Source organism: Poromitra crassiceps, assembly GCF_964638095.1.
Source record: "Poromitra crassiceps genome assembly, chromosome: 12".
In the NCBI taxonomy this organism is placed as follows: Eukaryota; Metazoa; Chordata; class Actinopteri; order Beryciformes; family Melamphaidae; genus Poromitra; species Poromitra crassiceps.
The window spans coordinates 34,378,995-34,406,540 of record NC_139632.1 but is presented as its reverse complement, the minus strand read 5'-3'; the positions used below and the strand labels follow the sequence as shown (position 1 = coordinate 34,406,540).

At 45.2% G+C, this 27,546-nt stretch overlaps 1 protein-coding gene across 1 annotated transcript in view; it reads left to right on the top strand.

Moving 5' to 3' along the window:
* Positions 1-3,724: 3,724 nt before the first annotated feature.
* Positions 3,725-27,546, top strand: part of nrd1b (nardilysin b (N-arginine dibasic convertase)) — a 33,399-nt gene continuing 9,577 nt past the window's right edge. Inside the window, exons 1-26 of the mRNA XM_083647675.1 lie at positions 3,725-3,815; positions 7,183-7,428; positions 8,204-8,360; positions 9,183-9,281; positions 9,905-9,986; positions 10,372-10,525; positions 12,996-13,069; positions 13,408-13,503; positions 13,626-13,748; positions 14,082-14,139; positions 14,719-14,792; positions 16,327-16,396; positions 17,192-17,269; positions 18,220-18,340; positions 18,484-18,542; positions 19,349-19,403; positions 19,775-19,879; positions 20,043-20,166; positions 20,527-20,613; positions 21,568-21,687; positions 22,192-22,243; positions 22,421-22,571; positions 23,376-23,503; positions 23,927-24,089; positions 25,862-25,893; positions 26,932-27,070. Coding sequence (XP_083503801.1) covers positions 7,214-7,428; positions 8,204-8,360; positions 9,183-9,281; positions 9,905-9,986; positions 10,372-10,525; positions 12,996-13,069; positions 13,408-13,503; positions 13,626-13,748; positions 14,082-14,139; positions 14,719-14,792; positions 16,327-16,396; positions 17,192-17,269; positions 18,220-18,340; positions 18,484-18,542; positions 19,349-19,403; positions 19,775-19,879; positions 20,043-20,166; positions 20,527-20,613; positions 21,568-21,687; positions 22,192-22,243; positions 22,421-22,571; positions 23,376-23,503; positions 23,927-24,089; positions 25,862-25,893; positions 26,932-27,070 — 2,616 coding nt within the window. The 5' untranslated portion in view covers positions 3,725-3,815; positions 7,183-7,213. The remainder of the gene's footprint in view (positions 3,816-7,182; positions 7,429-8,203; positions 8,361-9,182; positions 9,282-9,904; positions 9,987-10,371; positions 10,526-12,995; positions 13,070-13,407; positions 13,504-13,625; positions 13,749-14,081; positions 14,140-14,718; positions 14,793-16,326; positions 16,397-17,191; positions 17,270-18,219; positions 18,341-18,483; positions 18,543-19,348; positions 19,404-19,774; positions 19,880-20,042; positions 20,167-20,526; positions 20,614-21,567; positions 21,688-22,191; positions 22,244-22,420; positions 22,572-23,375; positions 23,504-23,926; positions 24,090-25,861; positions 25,894-26,931; positions 27,071-27,546) is intronic.

Below are 27,546 nucleotides of genomic sequence, written 5' to 3'. Positions count from 1 at the left end.
GTGAACGGCGCTCACACCCTGCCTCCAGCCCGTCAGCTGGTACCAGCCTTAGTGACTGCAGTCTTTTGCTCGAAGACGCTTCAGGGTGACGCCGCCAAACGCACAACTCCCGGGCAGAGCCGCAGTCAAAACCGCCTGAGTCAAACAGAGACCGAGTCCAAGACTGGAGTCTGAAAGGTCCAGAAACAAGACCCATATCAAATCTGTCCAAAGTGTCATGATAATGCTATGATGTAGTGTTGTTTTGTTGTTTTAATGCAGAATGTAATGTGAGTTCTTAGAGGTTGTTTTAGTTGGTATCAGGTAAACAAAGACAAGTCAGTATATTCACAATAATATTCAGTGATAATAATAAGAAGGGCACTCAGAAGGGCACTTCCAAAGGCCCCTTGTTCGTGCTATTCTTGCTTATTCATGATTCGGATCCACTCCCAAATGTAATTGGTCCATGCTACACCCTTCCACCAAGCTTCAGGAAAATCGACCCAGTCGTTTTTTTGTAATCCTGCTGACAAACGAACAAACAAACACTGAATACATAACCTCCTTGGTGGAGGTAATAACTGTATTTAATAACTGTATTTGTGTGGCACTTTCCTTAACAAAGCTATAATCAAGCAAACACTTGCACTGCTGGCGCCATTAACACCCACAGACGGTCAAAGGAAAATTCCCCCAAAAACTCAGAGCAGTCAGTGATGTTGTTTTCCTCTCCAGCTCCAGTCAGTAGTTCTTCTTGGTGGCTAACCGGCCAATCATAGACAAGGTGACATCACCTTACAGTATATAGTTATATTATATTGTTATCGTTTGATATGAAATTATGCTCTGTGATTTAAAATGTTTCAGGATGTGAAACATCTTTGTAAACGTCAGGTTTCGGTGTCAGTCCCTCAGAGTCAAAGAGAGCGAGGGCTTCTTTCTAGAGCCGCCATTTTGCACCAAGAGACGTTCAGCAATCATACAGGGAGAGATCCATGGTAGAAGAGGAGTGTAGTGGTAGATTCCCTGCCGACCAACAGGGGGCAGTGCAGTGGTAGATTCCCTGCCAATTAAAAACATGGTCTCCTCCTCCCATAGTGCTACCGCGGCTCATTTTCTGACGAACTTCCTGTAATTGGTTTGAAAGTCCGAACCATCCCCCCCCCACCCGTGGTCCATTTTCATTCATTCGTTCGTGTAGAAGCTCTGGTTTGACTGATTTAGTTGAATTCGTCAGGCCCGTCGAATTCGTAGCAGGGCCACCACGTGCAGGTACCAGTCTTGACCCCGTGGTCCGGTTTGATCCAGATTGAGACCCTTCCCATTTTCCTCGGACCAAGGTTTGACCGTGGCCCGGGGAGGCTTCACACCTGTCACTTTGCTTCAGATCAAACTGAAAAGTCCGAAAATATGGACCAAACAAAAAATGGCCCCTAAGACCATCGCAGCCTGTCGTCACGTAGCCTCATGTTTACTGTGTTTCTCTGGTTATTATGGATCCCATGTTTGTTCTCAGTTCATAATTTATTTAAAACTTGATATCTCAGTCGTTAAAAAAAAAAAAAAAAACTTGACTTGCAATACCGAGCTTGGCCACCATGTTCCATTTGCTTCAAGGCGGAGACCTGACGCTGGGGGGCGGGGTAAGACCTGCAACACTCTGCCTCTGATTGGGTTGGGGGTTTAGGTATGAGGAGTGATGATTGTTTCAGGTTAGGGTAAGCCAATCAGAGGCAGAGTAGGACGTTCAGAGGAAGAGCAGGCACGTATTTTACAGAGAAGACATGGATCCATAATAAGGCGTTTTTCTCATGAACAAGCGCATGTGTGCGCGCGCGCGGGTGTGAATAGAGCTGACACGTTCAGTCATCGTGACATATTCATTGTCTTCAGTCGTCAGGGTTGTGTGTATGTGTGTGTCTGTGTGAATCTTTGACAGAAGTGTGTTATTTTGATGATGTCATGTCAGCTGAGATACATGAAGTAGCCTACTTAGAGAAAAGGGACGATGTAGAGAAAAATGTGTATATTTATTATTGAATATTATGAATATAAAAAGATAATATCCTGCCAAATTGTTACATGGTCGAGGCTAGAATGGGTCGGCCGGAGGCGGTTGGGTTCAAGCATTGTGTGAGTGACGATTGGTTGAGGTTAGGGTAAAACATCATGCCAAGCCAATCACAGGCAGAGTCGTCCCTCCGGCCGATCCATAGAAGCAACCTTGTTACAAAGCTACTGTACCACAGTGCACGTTTTGAGTGTAACTCCCCACCATGTGTCTTCATGTTGATAAATTATACAATAATATTGACATTGTCTTCTTTTTTCAGTGAATTTGTAAATGATAGAATTAGAAATGACGATGTGCTGATTATGGATTTATTTTGAAGCGGTAACCATGGTAACCCATGGAGAAACCCTATAAAGAGTTTATGTAAACTTGTTAGCCTACAGTTCACTCCTGTCCGAGGAGAAGCACAAAGTGATTGTACAGAATATTGTGAATGTTTGTATATTATAGATGCAATTTAGTATAATAAAAATATCAATTTAATCATAAACTTTGTCTATCTTGACTGTTTAACCTTTTGTATTCTCATTGTATATGCAATGCTAGTAATACTGTTATTACATCTACATGTACTAATTCTACTACAGTAGTAATATTTTTTCCCCCACATCATTTTTAAATTTCACACAATTAGAATTCCTGCCGTCACAACACCAATCATTAAGTGTATTCTTAAAAGAAAAAAGAAAGAGAAAGAAACTTTGTGGGTGATCTTATCACAATTTCTAAGTACTGTTCAAAATGTTATGGTAACTTGTAACTCTCTCAGTACTGCAAATAATCAACCATCAACTTATTCGATACTTTATCACCCAGATTAATTTAGAACACAAAATGCTGTGATGATTCAATACCTCTGGAAGACATTTTAAATGGTATTACATCTTAATTCAAATCCCCTGGAGTGGATGGTCTCACATTTTAAGGCCTTTGCAGAAGAGTTGACACCTTTCCTTCTGACAATGGGCTTTACCATACACACAGCTCAATGGCTGTGGCTGTCAATTCATTATAATCACCTGTTGCTTTATTACAATCAATCACCTGTTATTTTCCTACCAAGATGACCGTTTGACTGGAAATAACCTTATAACCTATTTATTAATACAATCAGGTCTCTTTTAAGTCAGAGAATGCTGTCGTATTAACCTACCCATTGGCAAAATACATTTATCCACTAATCCAAATGTAATAATTCTAACCCCTCATTTGTTGCTTTTCATAATGAAGCCAAGCAAAAATTATTATTTCCTCTGAAAACAGCTGCAGCGTTCAATGCCAGTTTGACTCTGCTCCCACCTGCTGGTTCAATAGTGCGTCACAGCACAGCTCAAAAATAAACTCCACACACTGTGTAGACTAATCATCGACATATGAGAGTCTAATGTTTAATTTGTGTTGTTTGAGAATTTGTTTCTTTAATTTGTTGTACTATTTAGCCTGGCATAACTGATTCGTCAGGTTGCCATGCTAACTGTGCTAACTATGATGAGGCTTTCAAATTGGATAGCTCCTCTGTCTGTTCCGTGCTCACACAAACTTAACTAGTGACATCGGATACTCGACCTCCTTCCAGCCAATCAGATGCGCCATTTTATCGAATCTCTTTTCTTTCTGCCAATCACAAGGCGCGGTGCAGGCTTTGTTTTGGATGATCGCGACGTGGGTCTGGTTGTACTGAATTAACGTTACAGACAGAGACAGGTAACTTCAGGTCACTTTCACCAAGCCAAGCCAAGCTGCAGACACAGAGCTACAGGTGAGTTTAGATGTGTGTTTATGAGAGAGCTGCGTCTGTTTGACAGCTCGCATTAGCTTTAGCTTTAGCTAGCAAGTGAAACCACTCGGACATTGTGGTTCAGAGACAGTCCGCAGCAGGTTGGCTGTGTTGTTGTGTCATAATGTCATCAACAGGATTAGTGTAAACTGGTGGCTACGTAGCCAGCTCATCGGTCTAGGTTAGCGCTTGGTATTAAAGCTGACTTACCTGTGTAAAAGTTGACCCAACTGACATTTTGGCTAAAATATTTGTGGTGCCTGCCTGAGCTAGCTAAGCTACCTAACCTAGCTATAGCCATTACAGACACATACTATCTTTCTAGCCTTCAGGCTTTCTCTGTTCGTCATAAGACACCCAACATAGAAAGAGCCTGAGGGCTACTATCTTTCAGAAGCTCAGTTTTAAAGTCAGAGTGAAGTTTCTGGTATCATATGAAACTAGATAGAAGATGATAGAATATACATGAAGCAGCGATTTTTCATATCAATGATGAATATAATATATTTTAGTCCACATCAGAGTCACAGACCCCCATTTGATGAGATTTTGTCTCTCTGACCAAAATCTGAGAATATTGTCAGATTTGATTGAGTCCAACTCCATGACTGTCTGTATATTGTAGGTAGAGAGATAACAGTGCTGCATTCTAACTGGGTTAATTTCTTATAAATGGACTCAAAGGAACACGCAAACGTTTTTGCTTGATTCACCCAGTGGCGATTCTAGAGTTTGTAGGGGCCCTAGGCAAAAATTCGAAAAATTCCCAATTCCAAAAAAAGTAAACTTTTTTGTCCACCGGCCAAATGTCTCATGAATGTTCAAATGTTACCAGCCACTCAATAATTACCATTGTTTGTTTGTTTTTGGCCTGATGGTGAGTGAAGCAAATATGCCAGCCACTTGCAGATTAATATTTTTACCAGCATTTGGCTGGTGACTGGTGCTAATTGTGTGCCCTGCTTTCATAGCAATCATAGCTTAACTGTTAGCTTAGACAGGTTAACTAACAAAAAACAAACAAAAAAGTGACACCATTGCTAGCTGAATTTATTAAAGTATCTCCCCATAGGCTATGTTAAAATAACAGCATGCTGTTATCTACCCAATGTGGTGAGAATTTCGTTTTAACCTTTAAATAAGTCCATTTTACTAGAGAGTAAATTGTAACATAGTTTATTTACAAAAACAAAAGTCCACACATGGATCCGGATCACTGCCTGCTCACACAACTTCCTGGAGATGGCAAATGACCCCAGACAAAGGGTCCTCTACTCCCAAAGAACTTTTATGCAAAGAACTGACAGCTCATATTGCCCCATTGCAACATCAGCGCCCAGCAGCCTCTGCCATTTTTTATTTTTGGAAGCGTGACAGCGCCAAAAGAACCTCGCACAGGCTCGCAGTGGTCAGCTGCGGTAGCGCGGGCCCCTATAATCAGCCTCTCTAAACAGTAACTCAACGGGAGAACACTCTAAATTTCGTGGATTCACATCTTTTCTGGGCGTACTGCAAATCTTGATTGAAGTGGTGTAGTGCAGGGATGTAAAACAACAACCATATTGTGGAAACTAAGCAAAATTTTTCGTTTTCTTTGTTTAGTTTTTTCAAGATAAATAGCTAATGCGGCTGTCGTCCACTCCGTCAGAAGTGCGTTGCCGTGGTTTTAACCTCGGGTCCTTTGCATTTACTATTTATCTTGAAAAAACTAAAAGAAAAAAACGAAAAATTTTGCTTAGTTTCCACAATATGGTTGTTGTTTTACATCCCTGCACTACACCACTTCAATCAAGATTTACAGTACGCCCAGAAAAGATGTGAATCCACGAAATTTAGAGTGTTCTCCCGTTGAGTTACTGTTTAGAGAGGCTGATTATAGGGGCCCGCGCTACCGCAGCTGACCACTGCGAGGCGCATTCTGTTTCCAAAAATGGCCGGAGTGTCCTCTCTTTCCTTCCATGCTCTTTGCTACTCCTTTATTACCTTTGGTCTAGGCTCCGCCCAGACACTGTGTCTGCAGTCCACAGCGCCCTCTATCTCCCTGGAGTAGTAATGAACAGGGATTCAGATTTATTTATCTACACCAATCAGTATCTGCTCCACTTGTTTTTTTCCACATCCTCTTTTTTCTCTTTCGTCTTGACTTCCAGATAACTTCTTCATTTCCTTCATTCACTTTCAATTCAAGAGAATACATGAAGCATGCAAGTTTGATGGGAATGAGTCACATACATTCTCTTGAATTGAAGACGGCGGCTCAGTCAGTGATCAACGCAAATCCAGCACACCTGGGAATCAAAACATGTCATGAAATACTCAAACTCCTAAGGTTCCTGTCGGCACTAGGAAGCTTCTCCTCCTAAATACGGCATATACTATATATATATATATATATATATATGTATAGGTTCAAATATACATACTACTGCATGCGCTGGGACGCGTCCTCAGTGATGTTAACTGGGGTCGTGAGGTGTTTCGGGTCTGTCAACATCATACACCCTCGCCCAGTAGACCCAGCCGAGGCCGATTACGACCCCGACCCGCGTCCCAGAAGCAGCCGCTCACGGATCAGCCTTCCTACTCTGTCTGCAACGTAGCCCGCGGAAGGGTTGATCACGCCCAATCCACTGCAATAGAGTTTACTGCTACACCGCAGTATTGAGAGACCTTCGGTGCATGGAGGTCTAAGGCCCTGTGGGGTGATTCCAGGCCGGGCACCTCCTTCGTCTCACCAGAACCTCCCGCGGAAAAAGGCAGTCCTACCATGCCGTACCATGGGCAGGGAGGATGCCTCAAGGAGGCCTGTGCACTGCACGTCATTCGCCTGCGCCAAGCACCTCGCTCTAGCCTGAAGGACCCCAGGCCGCGCCGATGTTTACGCAGATTTTCAGGAGGCTGATATATATATATATATATATATTAGGGATGCACCGATATGAAAATTTTGGCCGATGCCGATAACCGATATTAACATTGATGTTATGGCCGATAACCGATATTTGCCGATGTCGATATGATCTGTATAAAACCACATTTTTATGATCATCACATTTTGTACATACTGAAAAACACATGTTAACACTGAATTTGAAAAAGTTATGCATTTCTTTATTTGCAAAGCCTTTGGAAAAGCCCATAACTCATAGATTTACTGCATTATTTCATATCAATGTGAAGAATTTGGCTGATAATGATAACCGATATTAACATTGCAACATCTGACCGATACCGATATGACCGATATGTTAAAAAATGACTAACATCGGCCGATACCGATATGATTGCCGATATATCGTGCATCCCTAATATATATATATAATGTTTCTGTGACGTAATGTGTTTCCAGCACCGACAGTCCAGATCCAGATCCGGTGGAGATGCCTCAGACCAGTAAGTGTGTGAGCGGAGCCGGTGTGCCGGGCCAGGTGTCGGCCCCGGAGCGGGGCGAGCCGCCACCGCCGGAGGAGGAGATGGCCAGGGGCCAGCCAGAGGCCCACGACCAGGCGGAGGACGGGGCTGCAGCGGGGAGAGCCAGCGAGGAGCAGGGAGACCTGGACATCATCAAGTCTCCCAGTGACCCCAAGAAGTACAGGTAGGACAGGGGGAATCTGTGTCTTTGTTCAGGCTTTCTGCAGGGCCTTTAAAAAGTCTTTAAAATTCTAAAATCCTATAGAATGTCTTAAATACGATTTTGCCAGGTCTTAAATTGTTTGGGTTATGAAGTTAACGTTACTTTTATAAAGTTTCTAAAGTTGCATTAAAATAACAGCGCATAATAAATTTGAAGCTGCTGCAGCTTGGGCAAGAAGACGCTGAAAATGGGAACGTTGATATAAAGGCATTGGAGTCGTACTGTATGGGAAGTCTTAAAAGCCAGCAGCAAATGCCTGCTGCCATCCCCCAATATAATGTTTCACATCAGGAGGATCAAAGTCTGATTTTCCTTCATATCCCCTGTACTTTCCCCCCACTATAGATGTGAAATAGATCTTAAATCACATTCATAATGGTCTTAAAAAGTCTTCAATTGAACTTGTTGAAACCTGCAGAAACCCTGTGTGGTTTTCTGTCCAAACTGAACTCAGACCAGCCGTACAGCTGTGAAGCGCTGTGTCCCAAATGAAACGACTCACAAGCCTCTCCTCTCCTCTCCTCTCCTCTCCTCTCCTCTCCTCTCCTCTCCTCTCCTCTCCTCTCCTCTCCTCTCCTCTTCTCCTCCCCTCTCCTCCTCTCCTCTCCTCTCCTCTCCTCTCCTCTCCTCTCCTCTCCTCTTCTCCTCCTCTTCTCTCCTCTTTCTTTCTTTCCTCTCCTCCCCTCCCCTCCGCTCTCCTCTCCTCCTCTTCTCCTCTCCTCTCCTCTCTGTGCAGATACATCGAGCTGAGCAACGGCCTGCGAGCACTGCTCATCTCTGACTTCAGCAGAGCAGATGGGACGGGGTCGAGCGGGACGGGGAGCCACAGAGAGGGAGAAGCCCGGGGGAAGGAGGGGAAGGAGGAGGACGGAGACTCGGGCGAGGGCACAGAGGTAATAGTAATTGAGATATCGCCAGCTTGATAGGGATGCTCCGCTAGCCTGCAACAAGCTTACAGACAGAATACATTGTTGTGGAACAAGCAAAGGCTTACCATATAGTTGCAATAGGCTACATCATTGGTTCCCAAACGGTGGTCCACAGGGCTCTGCCTGGTTGTCCGCCAGAGCACTGCATTTTTATTTTTTTTATTTTTTACACAGACAACAGTTTTAAAATATACACATTAACCCTGAGGAGGAGGCTTTGGCCAATTTTCGGAAGTATCGCGATATTCAGGAAATATCGTGATTACATTCAGAGGTATAGCCCCGGTGTTTAATTGCTTCAATCACTGAATTCAGCCAGTGTATATTTGGGACCTGCATCTGTAACGCACAAAGACAAACCGGTATGTTGTACTTCTGAAAAGAACGAGATTAAAACAATGATGAAAGAGACGTTTGAATGCAAGTGAGAAAAAGAACAGCGTCTAATTGAGACCTGTGTTTTATTTGTCAAATGTTTAGCCACACCCTGCCAGTAAAAGGGACCTGTGTCTATATGGGACTCGCCTTTTAAGGTTTCAAGTTTTACAGGACATCACCAAAATTATGATACCAGTGTTAAACTAGTAAAAATTGTTGTGTATATGTTTTAAAACATATACATTGCCACCAAGATCATTCAAATCGGCCAGTTACACACATTTGGACATGGATTTTCGAATGGCCAGTCAGGCAGATTTGATCAATAAGCCCTGGAGAACTCCCAAGCCAGATTTCATGCTTGCGTCATCATAATTTGCACGATTATCCTGCTTCCGCCCGACTCAGGAGGAGGACGAGGGCGCGGAGGAGGAACACGACAGCGACTTCGAGGAGCTGGACGAGGAAAGAGACGCCAAGAAGAGCAAAGGCAGCTCAGAGAAGCAGGTGTGTGTGTGTGCGTGTGTGTGTGTGTGTGTGTGTGTGCGTGCGTGTGTGTGTGTGTGTGTGTGTGTGTGTGTGTGTGTGTGTGTGTGTGTGTGTGTGTGTGTATGTGTGTGTGTGTGTGTGTGTGTGTGTATATCGTGATGCAGTCCCACACAAATATATTTCTTTACCTCTCCCTTTGCAGCAACACATAAAAAACTCTGAACAGAACCAATGATGTGATGCTCATTTTCGATATGTTCAACTCCATTAAGTTAGGCTAAAGTGTTGACAGTCTTAAAGCCAAAAGTCTGCTAGCTGTAATGCTTATTTTAGCTATGGTCAGCTCCACTGAGTTATGCTAAAATCGTTAGCAATCTAAAAGTCTGCTTGTTTGCTCTCCTAACTCCACTCTGCTTCACATCCACCCAGTGCAGCACAGTCACACTGGGAGCTGCTGTTGGCTCAGTGCCTTGCTCTGCAGCAGGCGTGGGAGGAGAGAGAGTTGCTCATTATATTTTACATACGATGCCGAGTTAATGTTTCATATGATGATTAAAAAAATGTGTGTGTGTGTGTGTGTGCGTGTGCGTGTGCGTGTGTGCGTGCGTGTGTGTGCGCGTGCGTGTGTGTGCACTGTGCAGTCTGCGGCCGCTCTGTGTATCGGTGTGGGGAGCTTCAGCGACCCGGATGACCTCGCGGGCCTTGCCCACTTCCTGGAGCACAGTGAGTTCCTCTGTCATGTGACCATTCAACCAGGAAGTGATGTCACGGGTTAACACTTTAACCAGAGGTTAAGAAAGTTACCAGAGGTTAGAAGACTTGGGACTTGCCTTGACTTCTGTTCTGGTAACTTGAGCCTGCCTTGTACTTTGATGACTTGAAAAGGTTTCTAACATCTTGACTTGAGATCTTGTGTTTGTCGAAATGACTTAGATTGAAAGTGATTTTAGATTTGTTCCAGCAGATGACTGAATTTAACGCAATCGGTGATCGATGGCAAAACAAACGTGATCGGTGCACCCCTAGTGAGAAGGTCTGACTTGCTGGTTGACGTGGTTGTCTCTCTCTCCTCTCAGTGGTGTTTATGTGGTTGTCTCTCTCCTCGCAGTGGTGTTTATGGGCAGTGAGAAGTACCCTGCGGAGAACGGGTTTGACGCGTTCCTGAAGCAGCACGGCGGCAGCGACAACGCCTCCACAGACACTGAGAGGACCATCTTCCAGTTCGACGTGCAGAGGAAGTATTTCCACGAAGCCCTCGACAGGTTAGCTGCACAAAATAGGCCCTTAAAGGAGAATTTCGTTTTTTTTTAACCTGGACCCCTCTCCTCACATTAATTATGATCCGACGACTCACCCAGTGATCTCCGCAGCGTTTCTGGCCGTCCTACGCGTTGTTTTGAGATCAATACTCTCCAATCCAGTCGTAAAATAGAGTTCCGTGGGGGCCAAGTGGCAGCCTGTCTTTCCTGCATCTAAATAGCCAGTTTTATTCCCGTTCTCGCCACATGTCATAATCTCATCCCTCAACAACCACCAGACTGATATTTCCCCCGGGGCTGTTTCCTGGAGTCTCCCAGGGATCAAATTACTTCATTCGTGATCTCGGTCACCAAGTCAACTACCTGTAGTTAGCCAGCCGGCAGGAAAGTATCGCGGGACTTGTAGTCCATGGGCCAGTCCAGATTCCGGTACCACTCAAGGTGGCAAAACTTGCTTATAATTTTTGATAAGATACATGTCTGTAGATGATATATTGGTATGATAGCCATTCCTTAGTGGTAGCGTTGACACAGTTACAAGCTTGTGAAATGAACCACCCCTAGACGCTGGTGCATATCCTGGGTTAGGCAGTAGGCACATGGTCAGGGCATTTTTTTGTCTTTTGTCAATCTTTTTCAATCTATTTTAAAGGGGACCTTCTTAGCTTTCATTTAAGGCAACTGCTGCTAATAACAACTGCTGTTTGCTTCAAGAGGAAACCTGCCTATCTCTGCTGCCAAAAGGGCCTAAACACCTCTGCCTTTTTCACACCTAGGAAAACCCCCACTTTGCACTCAACAAGAACAGCTCAGAAGTTAACTGAAAATGCATGCTGACATAAGCATGATCACATCATTTTTAATCATCTATTCATATCCTAATTAATATTAGGTCAATAAGTGTAATTGTGTTAGTATTCCCATAAAATACTTCGGCCTATAGAATGTTATTGTTGTAAATGTTATTTTCTAATGTTCGAAGTAACTGGTCAAGATGAGCTCTGATAATAAGACTGCTGGTAGGGGGGCTCAGCATGTGACATGCATACAGTGCCTCGCAAATGTGGTTGAACACCCCCCCCCCCCCCAGCAGCAGCTAAACGATTAATATAGCCAGTCCAGTATTTTTTAGAAAATGAAAAATTTAATATGTGCTGTTTGAAGTATCCAACCCCTTTCACTTTGGCAAACCTCAACTCAAAAACACAATGGAGTCCACTGCAATGAATGTGCAAGGTGCAAAACAGAAGCTGCCCTACTGTTTACTACTATTAGTTATAGTTTAGTGCTATTGACATCGTGAAGAGCGACTTTTCAGAAATGTGTGTTAAAATGAGCCAATTACACATCCTTTGCACATTAAACTGAGACCACTGATGTTTTTAAAGCAACTGACAGTAGCAGGCTGGTAGCAGGGCACTGCCAATGTGGCCTTAGGGATCCTCAGGGCATCACGGCCAGAAGGAGGAGCAATGGAGGTCATGGCCTCCGTGTAATTCCCACCCTGGTAGGTATCAGCTTTCAGCTCGGTGTTAACCGGCTACCAAAGTGACATCCGCCTTAAGGTTTGACGTATTGCATTCTGAGATACTTTTCTGCTGACCAAAGTAGTTGTTTTTGCACCATTCTGTGTAAATTCTCGAGACTGTTGTGAGATCAGCAGTTTCAGAAGGGTTGGTGCCAGAGCTAATACTGGGTAGGTATCAGCTTTCAGCTCAGTGTTAACCGGCTACCAAAGTGACATCCGCCTTAAGGTTTGACGTATTGCATTCTGAGATACTTTTCTGCTGACCAAAGTAGTTGTTTTTGCACCATTCTGTGTAAATTCTCGAGACTGTTGTGATATCAGCAGTTTCAGAAGGGTTGCAACAACAACCATGCCGTGCCGTGGTCAAAGTTGCTTATGGTGTGAGTTGCATGTTAGTTAGTTTGTTCAGTTGAAGAGGAAGACTCCCGCACACTGACTACCACTTAAAGAAGGCTTTTATTAAATAAATGCAACGTTTCGGTCAAGCGACCTTCATCTGGCATATGGTTAGTTTGTTCAGCCATAGTAACCACACGCTATGCCAGCATTGGTAAAATAGCTGTTGAATTCAACAATTTGATCAGAGTGAAATAAATGATAAACAATAAACATGTTGCATGCAGGTGTAATTACACCTCAATTGGGTCAACAACAGACATTTGATGTTAAGGTGGTCTGACGTTAGCTTAGTAGCTATTAGACGAAACCTCGGTCAGAATCAAATTGACATGATGTATGACTATACCGTTCCACTGAGTCATACGTCATCGTTCCATTTTAGTAACAGCTTTTTTTTTTTTTACTTGAGCACGAAAGTAGGTTATTTGTCAAAAAAGATGTGGTAAACAGTGTGGCTAATCAACGTGGTCAGTCAGCGCAGGACTCAGAAACATGAAATATTAGCCTGATATCGGACTTGTGTGTGTGTGTGTGTGTGTGTGCCAGGTGGGCCCAGTTCTTCATCTGTCCTCTGATGATAGAAGACGCCATCGACAGAGAGGTGGAGGCTGTGGACAGCGGTCAGTCAAACACACACACATTCCACACACACACACACACACACACACACACACACACACACACACACACACACACACACCGATTGTGATAGCACTACCCACAGCCAACAGGTGACACCAGTGGCCATATCTTGATTACCACTGGTGTCTGATTTTATGAAGCTAACCCGGAAGTTGTATTCTCTCTGTGTGTCTCTCTGTCTCTCTCTCTGTGTGTCTCTCTCTCTCTGTCTCTCTCTCTGTGTGTGTGTCTCTCTCTCTCTCTCTGTCTCTCTCCCTCTCTCTCTGTCTCTCTCTCTGTGTGTCTCTCTCTCGCTGTCTCTCTCTCTCTCCTCCAGAGTATCAGTTAGCAAGGCCGTCTGACTCACATCGTAAGGAGATGCTGTTTGGGAGCCTGGCCAAGCCGGGTCACCCTATGGGCAAGTTCTGCTGGGGTGAGACACACACACACACACACACACACACACACACACACACACACGTGCATGCACACGCACACCCCACACACGCACGCACACACACACACACGATAACGCTGTCTGTGCTCGCCCGCCAGGTAACGCCCAGACATTAAAACACGAGCCCAAAGAGAAGCAGATCAACACCTATCAGCGCCTCCGCAGCTTCTGGAAGAGACATTACTCCGCCCACTACATGACGCTGGCAGTGCAGTCCAAAGGTACACACACACACACACACACACACACACACCGGTGGTCTGGGATGTGAACCAGCAGTAGACTGGTCTGGTGGTCTGGGATGTGAACCAGCAGTAGACTGGTCTGGTGGTCTGGGATGTGAACCAGCAGTAGACTGGTCTGGTGGTCTGGGATGTGAACCAGCAGTAGACTGGTCTGGTGGTCTGGGATGTGAACCAGCAGTAGACTGGTCTGGTGGTCTGGGATGTGAACCAGCAGTAGACTGGTCTGGTGGTCTGGGATGTGAACCAGCAGTAGACTGGTCTGGTGGTCTGGGATGTCTCAGGTTAACTCGTGTTCTTCCTCTCCCACAGAAACTCTGGACACACTGGAGGAGTGGGTGAGAGAGATCTTCAACAACGTGCCCAACAAGTAATACTGCACGTGCGCGCGGACACACACACACACACACACACACACACACACACACACACACACACACACACACACACACACACACACACACACACACACACACACACACACACACACGTTATTGAACAGGGTTACCTGACATGTTCTGCAGTCAGGTGCTTTGTAATCCGGTGACGCGGTCACACCTGGTGGCTGTGAAGTGGCACAGACTCATAATATGTAGTATGCGGAGCGCAGCGATTCAACGTAATATTTGAGTCTGGGGAGAGACTACCTGTCACCTCAGGCCATGAATGGAGATAAACAGATCCAGGATCTGTCCCCTTGATCCGGTTTGACTTAACCAGACAATCGCAATCAAGCTAAATTATACCAGGTTATCAGCTGGGTCTGTCAATTTAGGATTTCCCTATCCAGCTCTGAGCTCGTGTGTGTGTGTGTGTGTGTGTGTGTGTGTGTGTGTGTGTGTGTGTGTGTGTGTGTGTGTGTGTGTGTGTGTGTGTGTGTGTGTGTGTGTGTGTGTGTGTGTGTGTGTGTGTGTGTGCGCGCGTGCGTGTGTGTGCGTGCGTTTCTCAGTGCCGAGCCACAGCCGGACTTCTCTCTGCTGCAGCAGCCGTTTGACACGCCAGCCTTCAACAAGCTGTACAGAGGTAACACACACACACACACACACACACATGACAAGGTGTACAGAGGTAACACACACACATGACAAGGTGTACAGAGGTAACACACACACATGACAAGGTGTACAGAGGTAACACACACACATGACAAGCTGTACAGAGGTAACACACATGACAAGGTGTACAGAGGTAACACACACACATGACAAGGTGTACAGAGGTAACACACATGACAAGGTGTACAGAGGTAACACACACAGTACACAGTAGTGATGCACGGGCCGCAGTTATAACCGCGCTGACCGCGGATATCCCGCGGGCCAGATCATAAAAATAAACATTCTGATTAATAGCGGATGGGTTGCGGGCGGTTGAAACGATGTATCATTAATGAGGAAAAATAATATTAATTACGTTCTCTAGTCTATGAACGTATTTTAAGCTACATTTTTCGTCACACATCACACGGCACATTCTTAGCCCCCTATTGTAGATCCCCCAAAGGACCCACGGCCGTAAACACAACAATAGCCATGTGCTCTCCACTTTTCGTCCATATATGGTCAATGATGTCACCCTCAAAAAGCAGTCTCCGCTGAAGACGTGTTTGAAGAGAAGACGCGTTCGTATTTTCCCATACAATGAGGCAATCAAGTCAACTAAACTTAAAGCTATAGCGTTAGCCGAGTAAGCTACATGAGGGCAAGTGGTGGACTGGATATAATACAGCATGGAAGTTTATTTGGAGTCTTGGACTGCAGCGATCGCACCAACGGCAGCAGAAACCGTAAGTTTGCTCCTTTTATAGCGTTTATAGCGTCGGGTGCATGGCGGGCGCGGATCTATAAATAGTATGAAATAATTTGTGCAGATTTATGGCGGGCGGACGGTTCATGCATACACGCAGATTAGGATGGCATAAAAGCTCATCCGTGCATCTCTAGTACAGAGGTAACACACAAAGTTTACTATTAATATTATTTCATCACATGAGTCAGAGAATGCCAAGCTAAAGCTAGCTACAGTAGCATTTGATCTGCCACTTAGCCCGTACCCAGTCAACAACACAAGCCGCTAACAAAGCAGCCATGCTGGTTTCCCTTTGATCTCTCTACAGCTAAATACACCCATGGTAAATAGCTGCACACACACATGGTAAATACACACATGGTAAATACACACGGGGTAAATACATGCATAGTAAATACACACATGGAAAATACACATGGGGTAAATACACATATAGTAAATACACACATGGTAAATACACACGGGGTAAATACACATGAGGTAAATACACACATAGTAAATACACACATGGTGTAAACATGATGTCACATGTTTAAAGTGCTGCAGCTGCTTTGCTTATTTTCAGGGTTTAGCCAAGATCAAAGTATTGAATATGCTGAGCTTATCAAACTTTACTGCAACTCTCCAGAAGTGTTAATGCACTGTGTGTTTGTATTTGTGTGTGTGTGTGTGTGTGTGTGTGTGTGTGTGTGTGTGTGTGTGTGTGTGTGTGTGCGTGCGTGCGTGCGTGTCTGTGTGTGTGTGTCAGTGGTTCCTGTGAGGAAGGTCCATGCTCTGACCATCACCTGGGCTGTGCCTCCTCAGGGGAAACACTACAGGTGAGTCTGAGCCACACATTAGCTTAGCCACAGGTTTGCTTAAACACTACTGGTGAGTCTCAGCTCACACGTTAGCTTAATAGCCACAGCTTAGCTTAAACACTACAAGTGAGTCGGAGCCACACGTTAGCTTAGCCACAGGTTAGCTCAAACACTGCAGGTGACTCTGAGCCACACGTTAGCTTAGCCACAGCTTAGCTTAAACACTACAAGTGAGTCGGAGCCACACGTTAGCTTAGCCATCGAATCGGCATTGGCGCGGGAACCTTTCTAACACTGTTGGAATGTGTATTTGGTGACTTAACGGGGTTAGGCTAGCCCTTTCCGCAGACTACCAGTCATTATGCTAAGCTAACTAGCAGGAGGGTGCATAACTATTTGCTACTGCACCCACGGAGAAGAGAAGGGTATCTACTCGTCTTACTATCGGCAATGTGGCGAATAGGAGAATCTCCCAAAATGTTGCCGTGTTCCTTTAGTTCTAAGTTGGCTCATGACCTGCTGACCTACCAAGTTTCATGGAAATAACTTTTTGAGAGATCCTGCAGACAAACGGGTGTGAAAACATTCATGCAACTTTTTCTACAGACTCAAAACTTTGCAACAGCACTTTTTCCTGCACCTGCCAACAATCTAGAACCATGTTTCACCTGTGTGTGTGTGTGTGTGTGTGTGTGTGTGTGTGTGTGTGTGTGCGTGCGCGTGTGTGCGTGTGTGTGTGTGCGTGTGTGCGTGTGTGTGTGTGTGTGTGTGTGTGTGTGTGTGCATATGCATATGCATGCGTGTGTGTGTCAGGGTGAAGCCGCTGCATTACATCTCCTGGCTGATTGGACACGAAGGCAGCGGCAGCATCCTGTCTCTGCTCAGGAAGAGGTCAGTGATCCCAAATACACACACACACACACACAGAATCACACACACACACACACACACACACACTCACACAGACTCACGCAGATCTTATTTTATGCATTCAAAGGATGGCTTCATAATCAACCCACTTTGTATCATTAATAATCTTGGTAATATACTGTAAGCACATGGACAGTGTTTACCTTCTCTCTCTGGTTTCCTCATGGAGATCTGCCATTTCCTCCTCTGCCAAAGCGCTCCGTTGTGACGCGTTTTACATCACAACGCGTCACAACGGAACTGCGGAAGTTCTGCTCGAGATACAGAATCTGCTCCGAGGGCGGCTGTTATTGTTTATTTTTATTTTGTAAGTATACGCAGATTGTGCACATCCACCGGAGAATCGGCTCAAGAGCCTTAACGAGCTTTAATGACTTGCAGCTGGCAGGGGCGGAGTTTCTGCAGGCAGAGAAAGGGAGTGTTTTTCTCCTTGAGGAAAACAGAGAGAGAATGTAAACACTGCCCATGTGCTTATATTACCGAGATTATAATGATACACAAAGTGGGTTGATAATCGGTGAAACCATCCTTTAAGTGAAATCCCCATTCTAAAACCCCATTGACTTTCCCCCGTAAGATCCAACATGCTACTTCCAGACTCATTCCTGCGGTGCTCTATGCAATTGGGCTTCTTTCTGCAGCCAGGGGGCACCCCCTGCTGGCCATTAGAAAGAATGCAGATTTCATGCACTTCCACTTTGGCTTCACTTTTCAGCACCAGAGGTTGCCCCTTGGTTAAAATGATAAAGTGCTGAGGACCCCTTGTGTGTGTGTGTGTGTGTGTGTGTGTGTGTGTGTGTGTGTGTGTGTGTGTGTGTGTGTGTGTGTGTGTGTGTGTGTGTGTGTGTGTGTGTGTGTGTGTGTGTGTGTGTGCTTGCGTGTGTGTGTGTGCACTTGTGTGTGTGTGTTAGGTGCTGGGCCCTGGCTCTGTTTGGAGGGAACAGTGAGACAGGTTTCGACCAGAACTCCACCTACTCTATCTTCTCCATCTCCATCACCCTGACCGATCAGGGCTACTGCAACTTCTACCAGGTCCACCACGCACGCACGAGCACACACCCACACACACACGCACGCACGAGCACACACACACACACACGTCATTTCACTCAGTTAGGAACCTTCCTAAACAAAAAAAAATATGATTTTCAAAGTGTCTCTCCTCCTGCATGCAGGTGGTGCATTTAGTCTTCCAGTACCTGAAGATGCTCCAGACCCTCGGCCCCCAGCAGAGGTGAGGGTCCAACACACACATATTATACACGCGCGCACAATTGAGTTGTTACTTGTGTTACTTGTGTTTATCCAGAGCCAGTCTTCAGCATCTTGGGGCCCATTTCAAAAAAGCATCTGAGTCTATTTCAATAGGTCATGAGTGGAGGAAGAAAGAACAGAAAAAAATACCCGTATTCATTGACCCATATTCACAACAACAACAGTGTGATTTCCTTTAATAAAGGCATGTTATGTTACTTATTTAGTTCAAACTAATGATTTGAACTGGAATTCAGATCACACAAGATTCTTTTGATGTTTGAAATGTGTTTATTAAACATCACGTCACATTTGACCTGGCTGCATAGTTGATCTTCAGGCACGTTGGATGTTTTAAATCGTGAAAAGTGATGAGAAACAAGACCAGGTCGAAACCTGGCATAGGCCCGTGTGCTGCGAATTTGAGTTCAATATATGCACGACATGCATATATTGAACATCAAAAGATACTATAACCGATATGATATTTACCCTAATTATTATAATTAAGACATTCTTATATTAATGATTTAAAACAAGTTATTCGGCTTTATTCTATGCACACCTAATGTCCCTGTGCTATTTCATCATGTCATGAATGGACGTAGTTACGTGGCTGGATTATTTGGAAAACAGTAGTCTCGGCGCACAACATGAAGCTCTGTGTTTATCTGTTTGAGTCTCTCATTTCCTCAACATGAAGCTCTTTGTGACAGAGCTGTTGGTTTAGATGGTTATATATACTGTAGAGATAAACCTGACTCAGCCATCCTTCCTCCCCCCCAGGATCTATGAGGAAATTCAGAAGATCGAGGCCAATGAGTTCCACTATCAGGAGCAGGTACTACAGCAGAGCCACAGAGGCAGGCTGTTAATGGATTGAAGTAGCAAGTGCATTTCTAAGTTGAACATTTCATATAAAAAATAAAATATTGACTGTAATTCTTGTCAATTTTGTAATACAGAGCTCGAGACAACAGATCATTTATTTCTTTATTTTATTGTAATATTACTCACAATTTGTGGTGAATTTATGGATTAAATGTAGCATTGTGATATCCTACTATCATTTATACTAGACAATGTCAAATTTGTAATGTTCATAAGAATGCAAATATAAAATGTAAATATTACGGAAAAAACGTGTGTGTGCGCGTGTGTGTATGTGTGTGTGTGTGCATGTGTGCGTGTGTGTGTGCACTCGCGCTCCAGACAGATCCTATAGAGTATGTGGAGAACATCTGTGAGAATATGCAGCTGTTCCCTAAAGAGGACTTCCTGACCGGAGACCAGCTCATGTTCCAGTTCGACTCGCAGGTACGATTCCCAACACGAGGGTCGCAGGTTCGAGCCCCGATTTGTTACCTCCGGCTTGGTCAGGCATCCATACAGGCACAATGGGATTTTTGTATGCATTTTGAACTGCCAAAAAAACTGCTTGTGTGTGTGTGTGTGTGCGCGTGCGTGTCTGTGTGTGTAGGTGATATCTGCAGCTCTGTCCCTGCTCACTCCAGACAGAGCCAACCTGCTGCTACTGTCGCCCCAGAACGAGGGCCTGTGTCCCCTCAGAGAGAGGTGGTTCAACACCTCCTATTGCAACGAGGGTAACACACACACACACACACACATACACACACGCACACACACACACATACACATACACACGCACACACACACACACACACACGCACGTGCGCGTGCATACACACACACACACACACACACACACACACACAGGGCCAGTGTCCCCTCAGAGAGTTCAACACCCCCTATTGCCCCCGAGGGTAACACACACACACACACACACACACACACACAGGGCCAGTGTCCCCGCAGAGAGAGGTGGCGAATGGGAATGACACGACTTCTGGGTCCTGCCTCAAGGGGGAGAGTGAAGTGGTTGAGAGTGTGTGCGAATGTTTCCTGCTTCCTGTTCCCACTTCCTGTTTCCTGCCCTGTGTCAGATGTCCCGGCGGAGTGGGCGGAGCTCTGGGCCGGAGACTTTGAACTCAACCCTGACCTCTACCTGCCTGCAGAGAACAAGTTCATCGGTCAGTATCTCATTTAATTTCATAGTTTTGATGTTTTTACCGTTAGAAAATGTGGAAAACGGTAACAACGGTAATGTGCTGTGTCCGGTCCAGACAGATGCTGTAAATCATTTGAATATTGCAGAATTTTCCATAATTTGTCTGAAATTGATAAAGGTATTCTTATTATCAAAATCAAAAGTATACCTAATTATTGTAGTTACCTAAATGATTTCATAATTGTAAAATAGGCCTAGGGAAATTATTCCATTTTTGATTGGGGTGTTTTGAGAGGGGGGTATTGCGTGGGACCCTTACGTCACGTCACAAGTTGGTTTTCACTTTGTTGAGGCTTTCTGAGAGAGACACGACATCACAAAAACAAAAGATATATTGATCCTAACCCCTAAATTAAAAACAAAAACAGTCGTGTGTACACAACATGCTTAACATTCAAGTGGTCATGTTGTGAACATGCGCAGTTGACTTTGAAGCCTCCGAGGTGAACTACCTTAATGCAGGAAATGCAAAGGCATAATGACAGAGGAAAAGAAATGTGACCGTTGAGAATATCAACATGTTCCTCAGACATTATAAAATGACTATAAAAAGCTCTATATGGCTAAAATAACATATTTACTTTCCATCCAAGTCCATGTCATCTGCCATGTTGTGAAACCGTCACAAGACATGTCACAAGTTGTGAGCTTGAAGCGCTCAGAATGTCGTGACTCGTGAATGCCACATGAGGGGGCCGTTCAAGTGGACTTATGTCGTGTTCCCGGTAAACACGAGCCCACTTGAAGGGCCCTTGATTGGCTTGACTTGTGTCTCTGTGTCTGATTGGCTGACCTGTGTCTGATTGGCTGACCCATGTCTGTGTTTGATTGGCTGACCTGTGTCTCTTTGTCTGATTGGCTGAGCTGTGCCTCTGTGTCTGATTGGCTAACCCATGTCTCTGTGTTCCTCTCTCAGCCACAGACTTCGCTCTGAAGGCGTCGGACTGTCCCGACACGGACTTCCCGGTGCGGATCGTCACCAGCAGCCGAGGCTGTCTGTGGTACAAGAAGGACAACAAGTTCAAGATCCCCAAAGGTCCGCCCACCTGTCACTCACATCGGCCGAGCGCTCTGATTGGTCAGAGACGCGGCCTTTAAAGCCATGTGCTTGGTCGTTTGCTCTGCCAGCATGTAAAAACAGTTTAGTTGCTACCCCGGGTTCTATTCTCCATAGACTCGTTCAGTAAATGCAGACATCCCTCTCATTTTTATTTAATTTGAATGATTTTTAAAGTAATTGTGACATCACAATTGATGTCACAATTGACATTGATGGTGACCATTACTGATGACATCAAGTACTCAAGTGACATCACTGATGATTATTGTGACGTCATCAGTGACATCATTACTGACCAAAATCATCACAAATCTCACAATGTGGGACAAAAATCACAGACAGAGAGACAGAGACAGAGACAAACAGACAGAACCCACTTACATGATGATATTTTACCGAACAGAATAATTATTATCTGGGGACAGTTTTCATCCGAACATAATCTAAGTTTAAAGTAAATGTTGTATTTCTGTTTCTCAGCTTACGTTCGTTTCAACCTGCTGTCCCCGATGATCCAGAAAAGTCCAGAGAAGTAAGAGAGCCAACCACACACTGTGACTACATGCATGACTTGTGACAGCCCGCTCAGCAGTTCAGGACTACGTTTACATGACTGCTAATAATACAACTATTTGATTTTCTGTCTATGCTACTGGGACGACTGATACTGCAGGCTTGTAACAGCCCGGTTCCTCTATGTGTGTTTTAGCCTGGTTCTGTTGGACGTGTTTGTGAACATCCTGGCTCATAACCTGGCCGAACCGGGGTACGAGGCGGATGTGGCCCAGCTGGAGTACAGGCTGGTGGCCGGGGAGCACGGCTTGATGGTCCGAGTCAAGGGCTTCAACCACAAGCTGCCGGTGAGATACACACACACACACACACACACACACACACACACACACACACACACACACACACACACACACACACACACACACAGAGTGTATTGTGGCAGAAGCACAAAGTAGTGTGGAGAGACATTCACCTTGGTGTCTGCAGGCCCTTTAAGGATTAGGTTAAGGTTAGACGGGCCTCTCCAGATTAGAGTTCACACTTTAGGAGTTCCGGGTTACAGCTGGGAGCGAACACAGGAGAAGCTACTCTGTAACGTTCTTGTGGAAAGGAATATATGGAGCATTCCTTTTGTATTGGGAACTAGGAATATCACTGTTGAGTGACGTCGCACCCGAGTTGACCGCGTGCCGTTAAAACAGTCAGGAAACCACCCAGGGTTAGCTCTAGCCCAGGCTAACCATTGTTAGCAATAACAGTTGATAACAATGCATTTCGCAGCATTTTGCGCATACTAACACTGTAGCAACATGTCCACAGATAGAAGTTAGACGGTACTGTGTGTATGACTGATTTAATGAGACACAAATAAGACAGAAGTGCTAATAAACAGTATTTACTACAACTTTCACTACTGTTGAAGCACGGACCTGCCATCTTGGATTTTGAGGTTGGGGTTGGTGAAGTTTCCCCGAGATCTTGGTAGGAAGTCCGAGGGCAGGTGACGTCACCTTTGAACCAGGAGATTCCTAGTTCCCAATACAAATGGAACAGGGCAGAACAGTCCAGTTGGATCAAAAGACAAACTGTCTCCTCGTTCCTATGCTCCCAAAATATACTTGTACCTAATCCCACCCTCTTTGGTGCAGCTGCTGCTGAACCTGATCGTGGACCACCTGGCAGACTTCAGCGCAGATCCGGCTGTCTTCACCATGTTCTCTGACCAGCTGAAGAAGACTTACTTCAACATCCTCATCAAGCCTGACAGGCTGGCCAAGTACGTAGAGTACCACCTCATTGATGCAACTCTCTGATTGGAGGATCACGGCAGGAACTGATGGCGGCAGTTACGCTGTCACTCATTGGCTGCGATTCTGCGATTGAAATCGCTCTGAATAGACAAACTTCCAGACAAAACTTACACTACAGACATAGCCTGTGACCTCATGTTGAAGGTTGGGTTCACCCAGGCTCGGTGCCGTTACTGTTCATCCTGTCATCCCCTCATCTGTTCATCCTTCCTGTACACTTCACAAACCCCCCCACTCTCTCTGCCCCCCTTCTCTCTCCCCCCTCTCTCCCTCTCTCCTCTCTCTTCCCCTTCTCTCCCCCCCCCTCTCTCTCTCTCTCCTCTCTCTCTCCCCTCTCTCTCTCTCTCTCTCTCCTCTCTCTCTCTTCCCCTTCTCTCTCCCTCCTTCAGAGATGTGCGTCTGTGTATCTTGGAGCACAGTCGTTGGTCAGTTGTTCAGAAGCTGGCGGCGCTGACGAGCGGTCTGACGGTCGAGGACCTCATGGCGTTTGTCAGCGGCCTGAAGGCGGAGCTGTACGCCGAGGGGCTTGTGCAGGGCAACTTCACCAGCACGGTGCCCCCCACACACACACACACACACGCGCGCGCGCACACACTAGGGCATTCACGACTACTGAAAAAAGTAGACTAAATACCGTAAATTCCGGACTATAAGCCGCGGCTTTTTTCCCGTTTTTTGGCCTTTTTTGCCCCCTGCGGCTTATATAACGGTGCGTCTTATCTATGGATTTTTTCCAAAAAAAAAAAAAAATCTCTCTTTTTTAGCACTCTTTCTAACTATAAATCCACTTCTGTTTTAATTTCCTCTCTTGCCCTCTTTTAACAACATAACATAACATAACATAACACAACACAGGTAAGCAGAAAGAAAAAGACGAAGCAATCACGCCATGAATGAGGAAATGACTCACCTGCTGGAGGCTGGAGATACACCGCTTGGGCTAAACCTTTACTCCGTGAAACACTATCGATTAAGTCCGACATCGCTCAGAGGTTTTGAGCAGCTTGAAAACAAGTTTGAAAACGTGCAGAAGTCCATCCACTCACTCACTAAAGAAAATAATGCAACCGTGAAGAGTTTCACTCGTGTCCAGCCATCTGGCCGAGTTAGAGCCGAAGTCCCGAACACAGTGAGAAAACCTCCCGAAGCTGCTGCTGCAGCGGGGTGCATATTGTCCGGCCAGCCGACCGAGAGGCATGCGAGCCGGGCACTATTAAACAGTTGGGGTGTGTGAGGTGGCTGGCTGTGGAGGTGGCGGTTTCTCCTCCTCCTCCTTTCTCCCGCACACCGGGCGCCTCGGCCACGTCCAGACCCCGGCCTGCCACCGAGGGCCATCTTCATCTGCCTACTCCGCTGGCCCGACCGTCAACTCATCCTCCAGGCTGCGGGGAAGAAGCCCCTCACCTGGGAGGGTACGCGCTTTTTCGTCCGCAGGACCTCTCCGCGTTGGTGCAACAGAAACGCGCAACATACAACAGCATCATCGAGTCAATGGATATCGCTTTGGCGTACTGTACCCAGCGAGACTCGTCATAACCAGACCGGACTATCTTTAGCACTCTTTCTAACTATAAATCCACTTCTGTTTTAATTTCCTCTCTTGCCCTCTTTTCACCACACCGCGGACACTGTGTGCCCAGCGGCGGAACAAGAGCTCAAAGTGAAACTGCCGAATATCTTTTGAGTTGGACTGGTCAATAGTACTGTGAGTAACTAAAATAAAAAAATAAAAAACGGAATTCTCTCTTCTTTAGCACTCTTTCTAACTATAAATCCACTTCTGTTTTAATTTCCTCTCTTGCCCTCTTTTCACCACACCGCGGACACTGTGTGCACTGTAAAAAAAACAAAAAATACCACAATGTGTGATTTTGTCTGGGGATTAGTGACCTGACTTTTGTTTTGTTGAAATGTTAATAAATGGGAGCTTCCCCAAACAGCCATCTGTTCCCGACAATCCCCTCTGTGCACGAAGCCTTACATATGGTAATTAAACATCAAAACACCCGCGGCTTATAGACCGGTGCGGCTTATAGAAGAAAAAAATAGTCACCTTTGAAGGTGCGGCTTATAGACCGGTGCGTCTTATAGTCCGGAATTTACGGTATATCATATTTCTTTCACCAAATAAAAATGATCAATTCTCATCAAACAGGTCTCAAAAACAGCCAGTGAAGGGTTAACTAATGTGGGCGGGACTAACCTGGGGGTATGTGAAATAGCAGGGTCCTGATTGGTTACAAATGAGCCGCTAAAAGGAGGTGATGTGTTTGAGAGGCGGTGGTGTCATCGTCTCACACTCGCTCTCTCTCTCTATCCAACAGGAGTCCATGGAGTTTCTGCACTACTTCATCGAGTAAGTATCTTCTGTCTGTTAGGCTTTGGATCAGATGACCAAGTCACGTCTCCATCATCTGAACAAAGTGACGTCTACTTCATTCAATTAAATTAAAATACAAAGAAACCAAATGCTGATACTTCAAACCAGTCGTTCCCAACCTTTGTACTTTGACCCCTTGAGATGTTTTGCCATGCCAATAGTACCCCCTCACTCATGCCTGTTGATGGATTCTCCTAAATGTGTTTTATTAATTAAACTCATTAAACAGTTAGTATCTAACACAACTGATTATAAAACGAATGAACAATTCTGACAGTCTGACCGAAAATGAAAGCGAGAAGGTTGGATGGTGTTTGGACAGTGAATCAGGAAGTGCAGCACATTTGCAAGGATTGGTCCAGATGACATACTGTACCTGTGGAGGCATGGAGGTGTTTAGCAGATATGGCAGTGGGGTTCTTAACTAGATTGTTTCACACAATCTTGGAAAATGAGAGGATGCCTGAAGAATGGAGAAGAAGTGTACTGGTGCCAATCTTCAAAAATAAGGGTGATGTGCAGAGCTGTAGTAACTACAGAGGTATAAAGTTGATCAGACAGACACAGCATGAAGTTATGGGAAAGAGTGATGGAAGCCAGGTTAATGGCTTGGAGGTGATGAGAAGTGAGCAACAGGACGCTATTGTAACAGGAAAGAGCACCGCAGATGGCATGTTTGCTTTGAGAATGTTGATGGAGAAGTATAGAGAAGGTCAGAAGGATTTAGAGAAAGCATATGACAGGGTGCCAAGAGAAGAGGTGTGGTATTGTATAAGGAAGTCAGGAGTGGCAGAGAAGTATGTAAGAGTGGTGCAGGATATGTATGAGGACAGATGGGTTCAAGGTGGAGGTGGGAGATTACATCAAGGATCGGAGCCCTCTGAGCCCTCCAATAATTGATATAGCATTTTGTAAAGTATATTTTCATGTAAGTGGTGTTGAGCTGTGAGTAACCTCACCACCCCCACCCCCCCCCCCCCCCACCCGACCCCCACCCCACCCCACCCCGTGCAGGAGGCTGCAGTTCCAGCCTCTGTCAGTAGAGGCCCCCGTGCTGTTCCGGGTGGTGGAGCTCCCCCAGAAACACCTGCTGTGCAAAGTCAAGTCTCTCAACAAGGGAGACGCCAACTCCGAGGTCACTGTCTACTACCAGGTACGTCTCTATTTGGCTTCCATCCAAATGTATCACTAATTTTAACTGAGTTTTCAGAAAATAGGCAACAACAAAAAAGTTTGACAAAATGTTACCAAATGGAGGGTCTGTGGCCCTAATGTGTAAATATGAAAAAGTGAAATTACATTATTAAAATATATTATACTTTAGAGCCCACACTTTATATTAAGGTACATTTATTAACCACTAACTAGCTGCTCATTAGCATGCATATTACTAGCATATTAGCTGTTTATTAGCCATTATAAAGCACTAAGTCGATCTGATCGACTGCTCTGAGCTCGAACTTCTGCCCTGCAAGGCAGATTTCAGAGTTCAGAGCAGTAGATCTGTAGCATGCTAGACACCGCTGGCTGATAATATCTGATCTCAAGATTATGGACGATGAACAACAGCGAACAGCGACGTGTTAACTTTACCTGTTATGTTAGCTTGCGGCAAAGTTACATCGTGAT